The following is a 14,422-nucleotide window of genomic DNA, read 5'->3' on the forward strand; positions in this document are numbered from 1 at the left end:
TATAGCAACTTTGATCAAGACAATCTGACTAAGCTGTTGCCTCTGACACAAATCATGTATGTAGCTGCCTCCACAACTTAATTTCAAATGTGTTTTTTTTTGCAGTTTTATTTCCTATTACCAGCATCTGCAGCCTCCTTTATTCTTACTTTACTTTTGTAAACGTAAATGTTACTTTTAGCTTTAAAAGTTGACACATTGTTCACAATAATCATACTGGTGGAATTCTGAGAAAGCATTCTTGCCAATCCAAATGGCTTTTCTTTTATATATAAAAAAGCATCTTCACTAAAATACTTAAACAGCTTTGGAAATCTCAGAATTATCTTTCAGTTGGTGCCAAATTCTTGCCATCATTAGTTCAAATTTCAGTGAAATAAGTTGTCCTGGAGGCAAGCAGCTGCCTACTTTATCATGTCCCCTGAGTGCACTATCACAAACTGCACCATTAAAGGCTATACTTTGGTCAAAGGAATCTTCTGCGCTGGAATGAAACACTATTGCTGCAGAGCACCAGGCTGACAGAAGACAAATGAGCAGATGTATACAGAAAAACTGCATGTCTGTCTGTACTGTATATTCAAAAAAAATCTTCTGAACCCTTCCTGCCTGCTGGAAAGTAATGGAGCACGTACTTGTATCTGCAACAAACTTCATTTGATCTTTTTAAGGGAAACCTTGGGCTTTGATTACATTTTAGGTTACTTAATAAAAAAATACTTTAATTTACATTGCACCTTTGCAGTATATTATGTTAGTGGATCCTTCTCATGCAGACACATTGTAATTTACTTCATGCAGCAGCCAAATAAACAGCAGTAAACAAATGGTCGGGTGGGGGTGGGGAAGATGAGCCTTTGCTTATTGGAGCCCGCTTAAAAATGTAGGAGAGAAAATCGGACAGATTGTAATCCTACCACTTGGATTTCAGTCACATCTTCAGCATTACTGTTATTGCCCAGACTCCTAGTTCATATTCAGGCTAAGAGCAGACATTTTCTGGGCACTATCCATGGTGATAATTCTGGAGTGATGCACTGGATCATGCAGGTGTTCAATCTGTCCTCCTTTTATACTTTTTCTTCGGACAAGTTGCTTCCACTCCAGTCCTACACTCTGGAGGACTTATGAGGCTTATGACTTATGTGTCTTATGAGGCTGATATGGCAACTGCAGTCTTGGTTGTGGAATGGGGGGAGGCTCATGACAGTGGTAATTATCAAATGCTGTGTTCCTTCCATTGCATTTGCTGGGCTTCTGTGCGACCCTGACAAAAGGGTTCAAGCCATCACTGCCACACTGGGAAGGTACGAGCCAGAGGTCGCCAAAGGTTGCTGGTAATGTCAAGTGTTTTTCAAGAGTGCTTCGAAAATATCTTTGAACTATTTCCCTTGTCCACCTCCTGATCACATTCTGCTACAGCTGTTTCAAAAGTCTTTATCTGGGCACGTGAACAACATGGCTTGCTGAACAGACCATTACCGCTGGGGATATTGGCCTGAGAGAAGGTGCCGACCTTCAAATGGAGATGGTGTTGTAAGTGCCTTTAGCTGTCTGCTGTAGGTAATCCAAATGCTTGAAGCTGCTAGGTGGCTGAGGACAACCGAATCAGGGATATTGAGTGTCCTAATAAAGGGTCCCAGCTTGAAATGTTGACTCTCCATAGATACTGCTGAGTTCCTCTAGTACTTTGTGTGTTACAGCAATGATTTCTGTGCTTGATTTGAGAAAATGATTTTCAACCACTCCTATCTACTGTCAGGTAAAGAACCTGCTGAAAGCAGTGGTGCATTGCATCAAACAATGTCTGCCCTTGCTGAGAAGTAGCTCCCAGATGTGGGAAGTGTGTCATGTTTTCCAAGGTTTCACTATAAATCTTTATTGTCAGACAGAGGCATTATACAACAGAAGAAGTTGCTCAAGGACATTGAATGCAAGGCCCATTCGTAAGGCAAGTATGCCTCATTGCATGAGCTGATAAGAACTTGGAGCTCAGCCTCAATTGTGAAAAGGCAAATCCCGGAGTACTACAGCCTGACCGGTGTGGCTATGATGATCAGTGCTCTGAAATCAAACGCAGTAGGTTGAACAGTTTTCTAGAAGTCCTGTGCAGGTGCTTCAGTCTAAATGGAAATTTGTTGGAAGTGAGGTACAGGATTGAGGCAAGAAAGATTGGGGGAAATAAAGTGCAATGACACAGCCTTACTCCAATTCAGTCTGCACAAACATAGGCTCTTGTAGATTCACTGCATTATGGCTTGATTTCATTATGAAGCAAATTTACTTGCAGAGGTGCAGGCAACAGAGCATAACTTCTGCGTGGTGGAGTCAGTCTTTACTGAGATTGAAGAAGGTCACATGTTGGGATTAGTGCTACTCCCCACATTTCTCTTGGAGTTGTTCTGCTGTAAGGTTCAGATCTACTCTTGCAGTAGCTGGACGGATTTAGGGAGCACCACTTTTGGCCTCTGGAACAATACAGTTCAAGAGACCCAGGTGAGGGTAATCACTGTGCCAGAGATCAGGGAGAGCCCATCTATATTTATCACAGTCAGATACTGTATATTTCTTTTCCTGAAGATGGCCACAGATGTGGCACCTCTGAGATCTGACACAACCTCTTTGTATCAGGTGTGAAAGAAAGGTTGTGGCTTTTCACAGCCAAGTTTGATGACCTCAGCTTGTTCCCATGACAGCTCCTGATGACAATAGAACTGATAATTATCCATTTCCACCTTAACTGTACTTAATGATCTGGTCTCTACCACACTTGGGGGCAGAGAATCCCATAAACTCACCATCATTTTGTTTTTAAATGATTGACCCCCTACATTACAACTAGATCCTCTTGTTTGAGATTTTCCCACTAGTGAAAATATCTCAGCATCTACTCTGTCAAGCTTCCTTAAATTCTTAAGTTGTTTGCGTCACTGCCCAGTGTACTTGTGCTGTCATCTAACACATTAATGATTGAAAGTCCAGAATTCAAAGGCTGTTGGAGAATGGAGGCCTGTCCTGAAGCTGGAGTACTGTCTGTGTGTTTGGGCTGATGGGAGAGAGGTTGGGAGGAAGAAAGGGGACTGGTTTGCTGTTGTTGATTTGTTGCCTGTTGTGTTCTATGTTGTTCTGTCAAGCATTGTGGGCGTCAGAATGTGTAGCAACACTTGTGGGATGTTCCCGGCACATCCTTGGGAATTTTGGTTAATACAAACAACACATTTTACTGTATGTTTTGATGTACATATGGCAAAGAAATCTGAATCTGAAATTATTCCAACTTCATTACAATGAGGGAGGCCATCTGTGTCTAGTGTCACTACAGTGGGAAAGGAGTTAAATTCTTATATAAAGCATTTGATCCTTATTTCAATAACATGATTGCACCACCCTGCCAAATTCTCTAACCAGTTAATGTAATTTTACCTGGTCTAACAGACCTTCCCTTACACACCAAACTGAAGCCAACATTTTCTCACTTCCAAAAAAAGACTACTATATTATCTAAGAGCTGTTGGCTATGAAGTGTACAATTGATTGGAACAACTAATCTGTTGTCTCTGATAATGAAGATAATTGATTGAAGTGGAAGGACACATGATGCTACAACATGTTAGCCCCATGTCAATGACTCATTATCTTTGGCAAGAAAGTGTGGGTCCTATCCAAACATCATGCTTTAATCATTCAGCCAACAGGACACTATGCTGACCAGGCAGTGGAAGGATGCCTTGTAAAAAGAAACAGATGCACACTTTAAGATTAATAATAGACACAATCCTCACTGTGCTGTGTGTTGTTTAATGTGTTGAACTGAAAGCCTTCATATGAAAGAGAACTATCAACAAATAGTTCTAAAGTAATAGTAAAGTATGATACCAATAAGATAATTCACTATCTGGTTGTTAAGTAGTCTTTAAGTAACAGTGATCAAGATTTTGAGAATTTTCATAAAAAGACTGAAAACATTTAAGTTGAAATCAGAATGTTAAACCTTAATAATATTGTATTCACAACTTACTTATTACTATGTTATTTTTTTTTGTGTATATATGAAAATCAATAAAAAGATTGAAAAAGAAAGAAAGAAACCTTAATAAGAAAATTATGAAAGGATAAGGCACAAGTTGGCCATGGTAGATAGGGAAAATATATTAAAAGTTATGATGGTAAACTGGCAATGGTGAACACTTAAAGGATGTATGTGGTTTAAGAGTAATATTCCCTTAAGGTAAATGGAGTGGACAAACAGTGGCTATCATGAGATGTTGTAGGTAGCATAAGATCAATGAGAAAGGCCGATAATATTGCCAAAAAGCATTGGGAAATGGTCAAAATTTAGTTAAAAAAAATGCAGGAAGAAGAGAGTGGAATACAAGGTTTGGTAATTGAGCAAGAAAAAGATATGTTGCAATAGTTTCTAAAGGAAAAGATTCACAAACCACTAAAGTTTTATTTAAAACATGAGTTTTAAAGGAGGTAGTTGTGAGAATATAAATGTACTGGTTGGCAAAACTGCAAAATCCCATGGGTTCCAGAACGATTCTCTCAGGAATGTTCCAAGCATAACCTCACCATGAGGGAGAGAGAGAAGGGAGGGAAGTATAGACCAGATCTGCTCCACAATCTCCCTCAGCACAGATGCACCACAAGGCTGTGTGCTTACCCCACTACTCTGTTCATTTTATTCTTATGGCTGTGAGGCCTAGTATAGCTCCTCTGCCATATGTTAAGTTTGCTGATGACTCCTCTGTCGTTGGCCAAATCAAAGTTGGTGACGAATCAGCATAAAGAAGGGAGGTTGAAAATCTGGCTGAGGGGTGCCACAACAACAATCAATATTAGCAATTTCTGGAAAAACCTGAAAAAAAGAAGTAGATATGACCCAGTCCATCATGGGTAAAGGCCTCCCCACCATTGAGCACATGTACATGGAGTACTGTTGCAGGAAAACACCATCTGTCATCAAGGACCCTACCAGTTAGGCCATGCACTCTTCTCACTGCTGCCATCAGAAAGAAGGTAAAGGAGCCTCAGGATTCACACCACCAGGTTCAGAAACAGTTACTACCCATCAACCATAAGGCTTTTGAACCAGAAGGGATAACTTCACTCGCCCCATCACTGAACTGTTCCCACAACCTATGGACTTACTTTCAAGGACTCTTCATCTCATTTTCTCAATATTCATTGCTTATTTATTTATTGTTATTAGTTATATTTTTACTCTTGCTCTTTGTATTTGCAGAGTCTATTGTTTGCTTTGCACATTGGTTGTTACCTGTGCTATTGGGGGTGGGGGTCTTCCATTGATTCTATTGTGTTTCTTGTAGTTCTTGTAATTGCCTGCAAGAAAATGTTTAAGAAGGCAGACAAATAATGATCGTGCATTTATAAAAGGGAAATCACGTTTGACAAATCTGTCAAAACTTTTTAAAACTGCAAATAACAGAAAAGATATTGGCAAAGCAGTTGAGGAGTGGAATTTCAGAATGCTTTTGATTAAGTGTCAATTATTAAATGAAGTTATAGCATGTCGTATTGAACGTATTACACTGGACTTGCATGAGAATTGGTGAATGGAAGAAAATGATGAATAGGAATGAATGGCCCTTTTCAAGTTGGGAGACCGAGACCAGTGGGAATCACTGCTGGGGCCTCAACTGTTCACGACCCATTGCAATAGTTTACTGAGAAGATTAAGTATAATATATCCAAGTTTGTAGATATTTACAAACTTAGTAAACAATGTGGCTATAGTGAATGTAGATCATTTTAGTGGGTGAAGAGAGGCTAGATGAATGAGCAAAGAAAGATGAAATATGAAATGGAGAAATGACAGGACATCCACTTTGACAGAAAAAAAGTACAGAACAGGTGATATAATTTTTAAAACACTGAGAAGAGAAAGGAATTGTCTTTCAGTTGGATATGGATAGCCCTGAAAGTTCATATCCAAATTCAGCAAATAATTGCAAGAGATTTTGACCACAAAAGTAGAGATGTCTTACACCAAATACATAGGGGGAAGCTGAGAACCTCTGTGAAATTGTCTGCACGGGTCTGGATCCCTGAACTAGAACTTTTAGTAAAGGAGTGGAGGGAGTTTAGTGAAGGTTCAGTAGATTATAATACAGCTAAAATTAGTGGGAAGGTAGAGGATTGGGAAGCTTTAAAAATTAACAGATGGCAACTAAAAAGCCAAAAAACATGGAAGAATACTATCCAATAATATAAAGAGGACACAAAAAGTATTTTCAGGTATACAAGTAATAAAAGAGAGATGAAAGTGGATATTGGACCACTGAGAAACAACACTGGAGGTAGTAATGTGGGAGAAAGAAATGGCTGAAGAACTTAAGAGCATTTTGCATCTGTCTTCACCGTGGAAGATTCTAGCAGAATGCCGAAATGCAAGAATGTCAGGCAGAAGTGAATACCGTTGCTGTTACTAAGAATAAAGTGCTTGGAAAGCTGAAAAGTCTGAAGGTAGATAAGTCACCTGGACTACACCCCAGGGATCTGAAGGGGTAGCTGAAGAGATGCTGGAGGCATTAGTAATGATATTTCAAGAATCATTAGATTCTGGATGGTTCCCGAGGACTGGAAGATTGCAAATATCACTCCAATCTTCAAGGAGGAAGGGAGACAGAAGAAAGGAAATCATAGGCCCGCTTGCCTGACTTCAGTGGTTGGAAAAATAATGGAGTCTATTATTAAAGATGAGGTCCCAGAGTACTTGGAGGCACATGAAAAATAGGCCAATCAGCATGGTTTTTTAAAGGGGAAATCTTGCTTGACAAATCTATTTGAATTCTTTGAGGAACTATCAGACAGGATAGTCAAAGGAGAGTTAGTGTATGTTGTTTATTTGGATATTAAGAAGGCCTCTGACAAGCTGCTACACATGAGGATGCTTAATAAAATAAGAGCCCATGTATTATGAGAAAGGCACCACAAAGGGATAGAAGATTGGCTGATTGGCAGGAGGCAAAGAGTGGGAATAAAGGTGGCCTTTTCTGGTTGACAGCTGGTAACTAGTGGTGTGCCGCTGGGGTTGGTACTGGAACAATTTCTTTTCACATTGCATGCTAATGATTTGGATGAAGGAATTGATGGCTTTGTGGCCAAGTTGGCAGATGATACAAAGAAAGGTGGAAGGGCAGGTAGTGTTGAGGGATCAGGGTGTCTGCAGAAGGACTTAGACAAATTGAGGGAATGGGCAAAGAAGTGGCAGGTGGAATATAATGTATGGAAGTGCTTAGTCATGCACTTTGGCAGGAAGAATAAAGAGGTAGATGACTTTGTAAGTTGGGAGAAAATTCAAAAATCAGAGGTGCAAAGGGACTTGGGAGTTGTCAAGCAGGATTCCCTGCAGGTTGAGTTGGTGGTAAGGAAAGCAAATGCAATTTTTACCATTCATTTCGAGAGGACTAGAATACAAAAGCAAGAATGTAATGCCAAGGCTTTACAAGGCATTGGTCACACCACACTTGGAGTCTTGTGAGCAGTTTTGGGCCCCTTAACTAAGAAAGGATGTGCTAGCGTTGGAGAAAATCCAGAGTAGGTTCACATAAATGATCTCAGCAATGAAAGGATTAACATATGAGGAGCGACTGATGATGGCTCTGGGCTATTACTCGCTGGAGGTTAGAAGAATGAGAATGGATCACATTCAAATCTATCGAATATTGAAAGGTCTTGATAGAGTGGATGTAGAGAGGATGTTTCCTATGCTGGGTGGGTCCAAAACCAGAAGACACAGCCTTAGAACTTAGGGCCATCCATTTTAGAACACAGTGAGAAAAATTTCTTTAGCCAGATTGGGTGAAGTCATTCTGTATATTTAAGTTGGAGGTTGATAGGTCATTAATTAGGACATCAAAGGTTATGGGGAGAAGGCAGGATATTGCAGTTGTGAGGGATAATAAATCTGCCACAATGGAATGGCAGAACAGACTTGATGGGCTGAATGGCCTAATTCTGCTTCTAGGTCTTATTAATTCTGAGTTTTGGGGTGGCAGATGGAAAAGGGTTGCTATGCAGTGGATCAAATAGACTAGGCTTATGTGCTCTACACTATAGATAAAACATGATTTCATACAAACATAGAATAGTTAAAGCACATATAGAGGCCTTTACGCCTCTGTCTGTGTCAGCTCTCTGTCATAAATTCCATCAAATGGCCCTTTCTTCATAGCCTTGCAAATGTTTCTGTATTAGATAACTATCCAGTTCCTATTTGAAGGAATCTGTCTTCAAAGTTCAAAATACATTTATTATCAAAATATATATACATCACCTTATACTATCTTGAGATTCATTTTCTTGCAGGCATTCACAGTAGAACAGAGAAATACAACAGAATGAATGAAAAACTACACAAAAACTGATAAAACAACTGATGTGCAAAAGATGACAAACTGGCAAAAATAAAATAAATAAACAAACAATAAATAATACTGAGAACACGAGGAACTACTTCCTATTGATGAAAGACAGTGCTTCTTCCTATAGATGCTGCCTGGCCTGCTGTGTTCCACCAGCATTTTGTGTGTTGCAATAACACTAAGAATGTGAGTTGCAGAGTCCTTGAAAGTGTGTCCATAGATTGTTGAATCAGTTCAGAGTAGAGCTCAGTGAAATTATCCATGCTGGTTCAGAAGCCTGATGGTTGAAGGTTCTTAACTGTTCCTGAACCTAGTGGTGTGAGACCCAAGGCTTTCGCACCTCCTTTCTGATGGCAGCAGTGAGAGGACAACATGGCCTAGATTGTGTGTGTGTGTGTGTGTGTGGGGCGGGGGGGGGGGGGTGTCCTTGATGATGGATGCTGCTTTGCTGTGGCAGTGTACCTTATAACCTTATAAATGTGTTCAATGGTAGGGGGGTTTTGATCAGATTGACAGGCTGTGCATTCCAAATGCACACCCTCTGTAAAAGAATTTCCCCCATGTGTCTCATAAATTGCTTCTTCTTTGTTCTCCGAGTACTTGACCTGTCCACCAACAGGGCCAGCCTCCAAGCATCCTCTCTTGCTTTTATAACCATCTATCAGATATTCGCTCTCTAAAAACCAAATAATCTATCCTTGTAACCAATGTACCTCATCCCATTAACTGTGTACTCTGATGCCCTCAGTCCTTCCTTAAATGTGACACCAGAATTTTTGGCACAACACTCTGGTTGAACAGTGTTTTATAAGTTCAACATAACTTTTCCATTTTAAAATAAAAACGGAAATTGCTGTAAGTACTCAGCTGGTTAGGCAGTATCTGTGAAAGGAGAAAGAAAATTAACATTTCAAATCTACATCCCTTTCCACAGATGCTGCCTGATACACTGAGGGGTTCCAGCATTTTCTATTACTATTTGAGATTTCCAGCATCTGCAGTTTTTAAAAATTCTCATTCCCATAACCCTACTGAGAAAGGCCAGAATTGTGCAAATCTTATTTACATTTTCTCAACTTACCCTGCCATTTCCAATGACTTGTGCACTTACACCCAGTCCTGAGTGATTCACTCCTTCAATGAAGGACACCAACACCTTTGCCCCTTGCATTATTCTGCATATATACTGCCACAATGTCACAACTTTCTATGCATTCACATACAGCCAACTGGCACTAATACATCAAACTCCCAACTGGTTCAAGGGAATTGTAACCACGTACTAACGGAAGACTCACTCCTTTCCCACGTGGTGGAGAAATTAACAAGCCCTCTCTGTTTGCTAATGCCACAAAGACCAATGACAAGCCAAAAAAATCTGACAAAATGTGCACTGTGCTATTTTCACGTACGGAGCACTGGGCGTAAGAAATATAAATATTCATGGAACTACGGGCAGTACACAAAGTGGGACAGTTCGATTCACTACCAGACATAGGGACTACTTGCCCTTGGGTATGTTGGATGAAGGTATCTGTGAGGAAAAACCATTGCATTCTGATCAGCTGGGGTAGTGTTTCACTGAGTACAGTCTACGGCATGGCTCCTGTGATATTAGTATCCTGACTGGGACCAGTCTAAGCATCCAGCCTCTGTGTGCTTTCCCTACCTTCACTTCACTTTTTGCTGAAGCTCTCAGTCACACCTGCTTCTTCATAACTGACCATTCCAATCTTACCAAACTAATCTCCCATTTTCCATGGTCTGTAACCACAAACTCAGTCTTGTACTCAAACGCACCCAGCCCTCATAATCAGCGTTGAAGGCATGAGGAAATCACAATGTATAACTACCATCCTTTAAATCCCTTCTTCCTCTCACTTTTCTCTTGCTCTGCAATCTCCAGCAGCCTAACAACTTACTTCAAATTGGTTGTTCTCCTCCAGCTTTGTGTGTATCCTTTGACCCACAAGAGGGAACTTTTATTAGTTTGGGAAAATATTATTCTCTAATTTACTAATCAAACATCTCTCATCACATTGCATTCTAACTAGTCCATTCTCATCAACCTGTCCACTCCCTTTACCAGGTCCATACTGTTGGCAGTTAACCACACCATTCTCACAGTAATAAGAGTCATGCTCAACAATAGTCATGCTAACAGGAAACACAGAAAAATATATTTACAAATGGTTATGGTCCTTGTAAAAACAGCATAGTTGGTGAATGAAAAGGTAAATATAATCATTTAACAAATGGATACAAGAGCATTTCTCTAGGGTGCCATTTGCTACATTAAAAACATCAGTTCACTGAGCTGTAGCTGGTATTTAATGTTATATATTAAAAAAGCAAAAAAAGTTCTTATCAACAGGGACAATAACCTGGGACAGTTCTGGTTGAAGTTGAGTTGACTTTACAAGTGGAATTTACAATGCAGGAATGTGTAATCTCATTGATTTCTGCAGCCAAGAAAGCAAATAAATGGACCACTGAAGAATTTAAATCTTCCTTCAAGTGGTTTCTATTCACTGAAATGGTAATCTAGTGATCACAATCTACCCTTTCAAATAGATTCGTACTAAACCAGTTTTTAAATAGTTAATTAACCACCTAAAAGCTGGCTGCCAGTAAATATTTCATGTAGATCTTACAGATCTTTCTGGGAAGTATGAAGCTCAAAAATATAAAATGGAACACCACAACTGCCTGGAATTTTTTTTGTATACACTTAGAGAGCATCAAAACAAAAAAATAGCTCTCCGTAGATATTCATCTGGTGAGTTTTCCTACATGCTATATTGCAGATCAGATGTGTTTTTATCTATATATAGATAGATAAAGCACAGAAACAGGTCAAAGTACAAAGTAAAATTTATTAGTGTGGACTTCCAGCCCATCGAGTCCATACTAACCATCAACCACCTATTTATAGCGACTCTATGTTAATCTCCTAGTTCCCAGTTTTTTTTAATGCTCCCCACAATTCAATCATTCCTCCCAGATTCTACCACTAACATAATAGACACACACATCTTTAGGATGTGGGTGGAAACCCATTTAGCCACAGGGAGAACATGCAAGCTCAACATCTGAGTATCCAAGGTCAGGATTGAATCCAGGACTCAGGCATTATGATGCAGTGACCCTTCTGGTTGTGTCATTGTGCCACTTGCAGATTATTTGAAAGTTACTTTGATACTGCTCAACCACTTGCTTGTTCAAGTACATCCTTCTCTGAATTAAATAAATCGGCTTTCAACAACTCTACAACTTGTTACTTTATTTGGCATTGTGAGGAGTTTCAGAAATCAATCTGTAAAAGCAAAGTTTTAGAGTTACTTAAAAGCACAGTGTTAACGCAAGATGTTGCCATTTCCACATTCAGTGAACAATTCAGCAAAACTTGGCATTCACATTGTCTCTCACCAACAGCTTGGCCTCTTTCAGTTTAGAATCCCATCACAACTCATTCTTTCTCTGGACTTCTCCAGCCCTTGGTGTGGAAATCAAAACTAATGACAGGAACTTCCTGCAGCAAATCTGGAGAGCATCTGATGGTGATGTACTGAGGGCCTCTTTCTGTGTTGCACCATTCAATGACCACGCAGGCAGTTAATTAAACATACTGCCTTGGGCAACTGGCGTTCTCACTTGAATGGGTAACTTGCTGTATTCTCCTGTACATATCTGGATAGAAATTGATGGCAGTTAGAACAGAGCTAACCCAATTAGTTTCTGCAGGCCCCACCCTAGATAATTTTTCCCAGATTACATTTGCTTTACTTCCTATGGAAGACAAGGGCTAACATGACTTCAAAATTTCCAGTGGGCCCAGAATGTCATTTGCGATCATCCCAGGGCAAGCCTGACTTTGAGGATCCCATTTGCTAACCCTGCTTTACTCTATCCAGATGGTCCTGACATGCCAGGTATCTCCAGCATTGTGTTCTTAGTCTCGTTGTAATGAGTGACTGAGGTCTGTTCTCAGTCCCCATCTCAGTCCTGAGGTAAACTCCTCCTCATTGTTTTTCCTCTTCTTCATTAAGAAGAATACAGTGCTATGTTATGGCTGTGTGCAGCAAAGAACCTGTAGACCAGATATCTCCATCTACAGGGGACAAAACTAAACAAGTCCTCTGACATCTCTGCGCTTCCTAAGATCATGGTGAGATTCTATCTCAAATTACTTTCCTGCCTGTTCCTCCTACCCCTTTGTTGACCAATGCTCTAACATCAATTGATCTTAGCATTGAAAACTTAGGGAGAGAAGGCTGACAGCTCTGAAGAACTAAATTCCACAGAAACCCTATCTTCAGAGGATTAGTTTCTATATTTGCACCAGCATCATGACCACATGAAAAGGCCTGACATGACTCATTGCCAAAGCTGGGGAAATCACTCCCTCAGCCTGTGCTTCCTCCTACTGGCATTTACAAAACAAGTTTCTCAGATCTTGCTCCTTAGTTGCATAGCTGAGGCCTAGTACAAAGAGTATTAAGTGATGTTCAGAATAGAACAGCAAAGTATCCCCATCAATGTGCACTATTGTCTGACTTACTTCCTGCAGGATGAATGGTCAGGAATGATTAGATACTCACACCTTAGGCAACTCAGTCAGTATTGTTGGGTAGTTACAGACTGATAGTGATGCCAACTCACCCCCTCCAAGAGCACCATCCAGCAATGGGGGTAGGTTATGGGGGGTGATAATACATTTTAACCTTTACCTTCTCAACTCAACACTTCCCATGCCAAACAAGGGTTAATATTCTAAAGGAAGACGGGGGTGGGGAGGATTTCTTTTAATTTGATATCTGTGCATGACAGATGATTCCTGACATTGCTTCTGGAGAGACACGTAAAAAAAGAGCATCATTTATAAAATGGGAATGGCCAGCTTATCCATCAAATGAAACATTATAAAGAAAGCTGCACTAGGAGCCATTTCTACAGCAAATTCTGGATTCAACAGTGCAGCAGCAGAGGTTGCTGTCCAATTTCTGAGAACTTGTAGCACAGTTACAGAGTGGCACGTATAACATCATGGGCTTCACTGAATTGTGGCTGAAAGAAGATTATAGCCGGGAGAATATTCAAGGATGCACACTTATTGAAAGGACAGGAAGGTTGGCAGGAAAGGTGGGGTGGCTTTGTTGGTGGAAAAAAATGAAATCAATTCATTAGAAAAAGGCCTTTGACGAGGCACTACACATAAGGCGGCTTAACAAATTAAGAGCCCATGGTATTACAGGAAAGATACTAGCATGGATTGAGTACTGGCTGATTGGCAGCCAGCAAAGAGTGGAAAAAAAGGGAGTCTTTTCTGGTTGGCTACCGGTGACTAGTAGTGTTCTACAGGGACTGCTTCTTTTTATGTTAAATGTCAATGATTTGGATGACAGAATTGATGGCTTTGTGGCCAAATTTGCAGATGATATGAAGATAGGTGGAAGGGCAGGTAGTGTTGAGGAAGAAGAGAGGCTACAGAAAGACTTAGACAGATTAGGAGAATGGGCAAGTAAGTGGCAGATGGAATACAGTGTCTGGAAGTGTATGGTCATGCACTTTGATCAGAGAAATAAAAGCAGAGACTATTTTCTAAATGGAGAGAAAATTCAAATATCTGAGGGCAAAGTGAGTTGGGACGATTCCCAACACGCAGGATGCCGTTAATGTTAATTTGCAGGTTGAGTCAGTGGGAGGAAGGCAAATGCAAACAATTTGAAATAAATGTCAAGAGGAGTAGAATAGTCAGGGCATGACGGATTGCAGGGAGAAAGGAGGAGATTAGGGCCAGAAGGAAATGGATCAGCCATGATGAAATGGTGGAGCAGACTCGATGGGCCAAATGGTCTAATTCTGCTCCTACATCTTATGGGCTAACTTCAGGCACAGTGAAGAGAGATCACTGCTCATGCCTTCATACTGATCATTATGAATTATGGAATTTGTAAAGTTCTAAGGCTGTCCAGTTAAACAAATGACACTTTACAGAAATTTGCAAGTAGTTTTGAAAAAAATATTTGAAGTAC

General features: G+C 40.2%; 1 protein-coding gene across 5 annotated transcripts in view; it reads right to left on the reverse strand.

Moving 5' to 3' along the window:
* Positions 1 to 14,422, reverse strand: part of bbs9 (Bardet-Biedl syndrome 9) — a 396,619-nt gene that overhangs the window by 68,836 nt on the left and 313,361 nt on the right. For 4 of the 5 annotated variants that reach the window (XM_059973612.1, XM_059973581.1, XM_059973585.1 and 1 more), the window contains one exon: positions 5,279 to 5,343. The exons of the other annotated variant lie outside the window; for it this stretch is intronic. In XM_059973612.1, the coding sequence (XP_059829595.1) occupies positions 5,279 to 5,343 (65 nt within the window). The remainder of the gene's footprint in view (positions 1 to 5,278; positions 5,344 to 14,422) is intronic. 5 annotated transcript variants of the gene reach the window in all.

This window comes from Hypanus sabinus, chromosome 1 (genome assembly GCF_030144855.1).
Source record: "Hypanus sabinus isolate sHypSab1 chromosome 1, sHypSab1.hap1, whole genome shotgun sequence".
Taxonomy (NCBI): domain Eukaryota; kingdom Metazoa; phylum Chordata; class Chondrichthyes; order Myliobatiformes; family Dasyatidae; genus Hypanus; species Hypanus sabinus.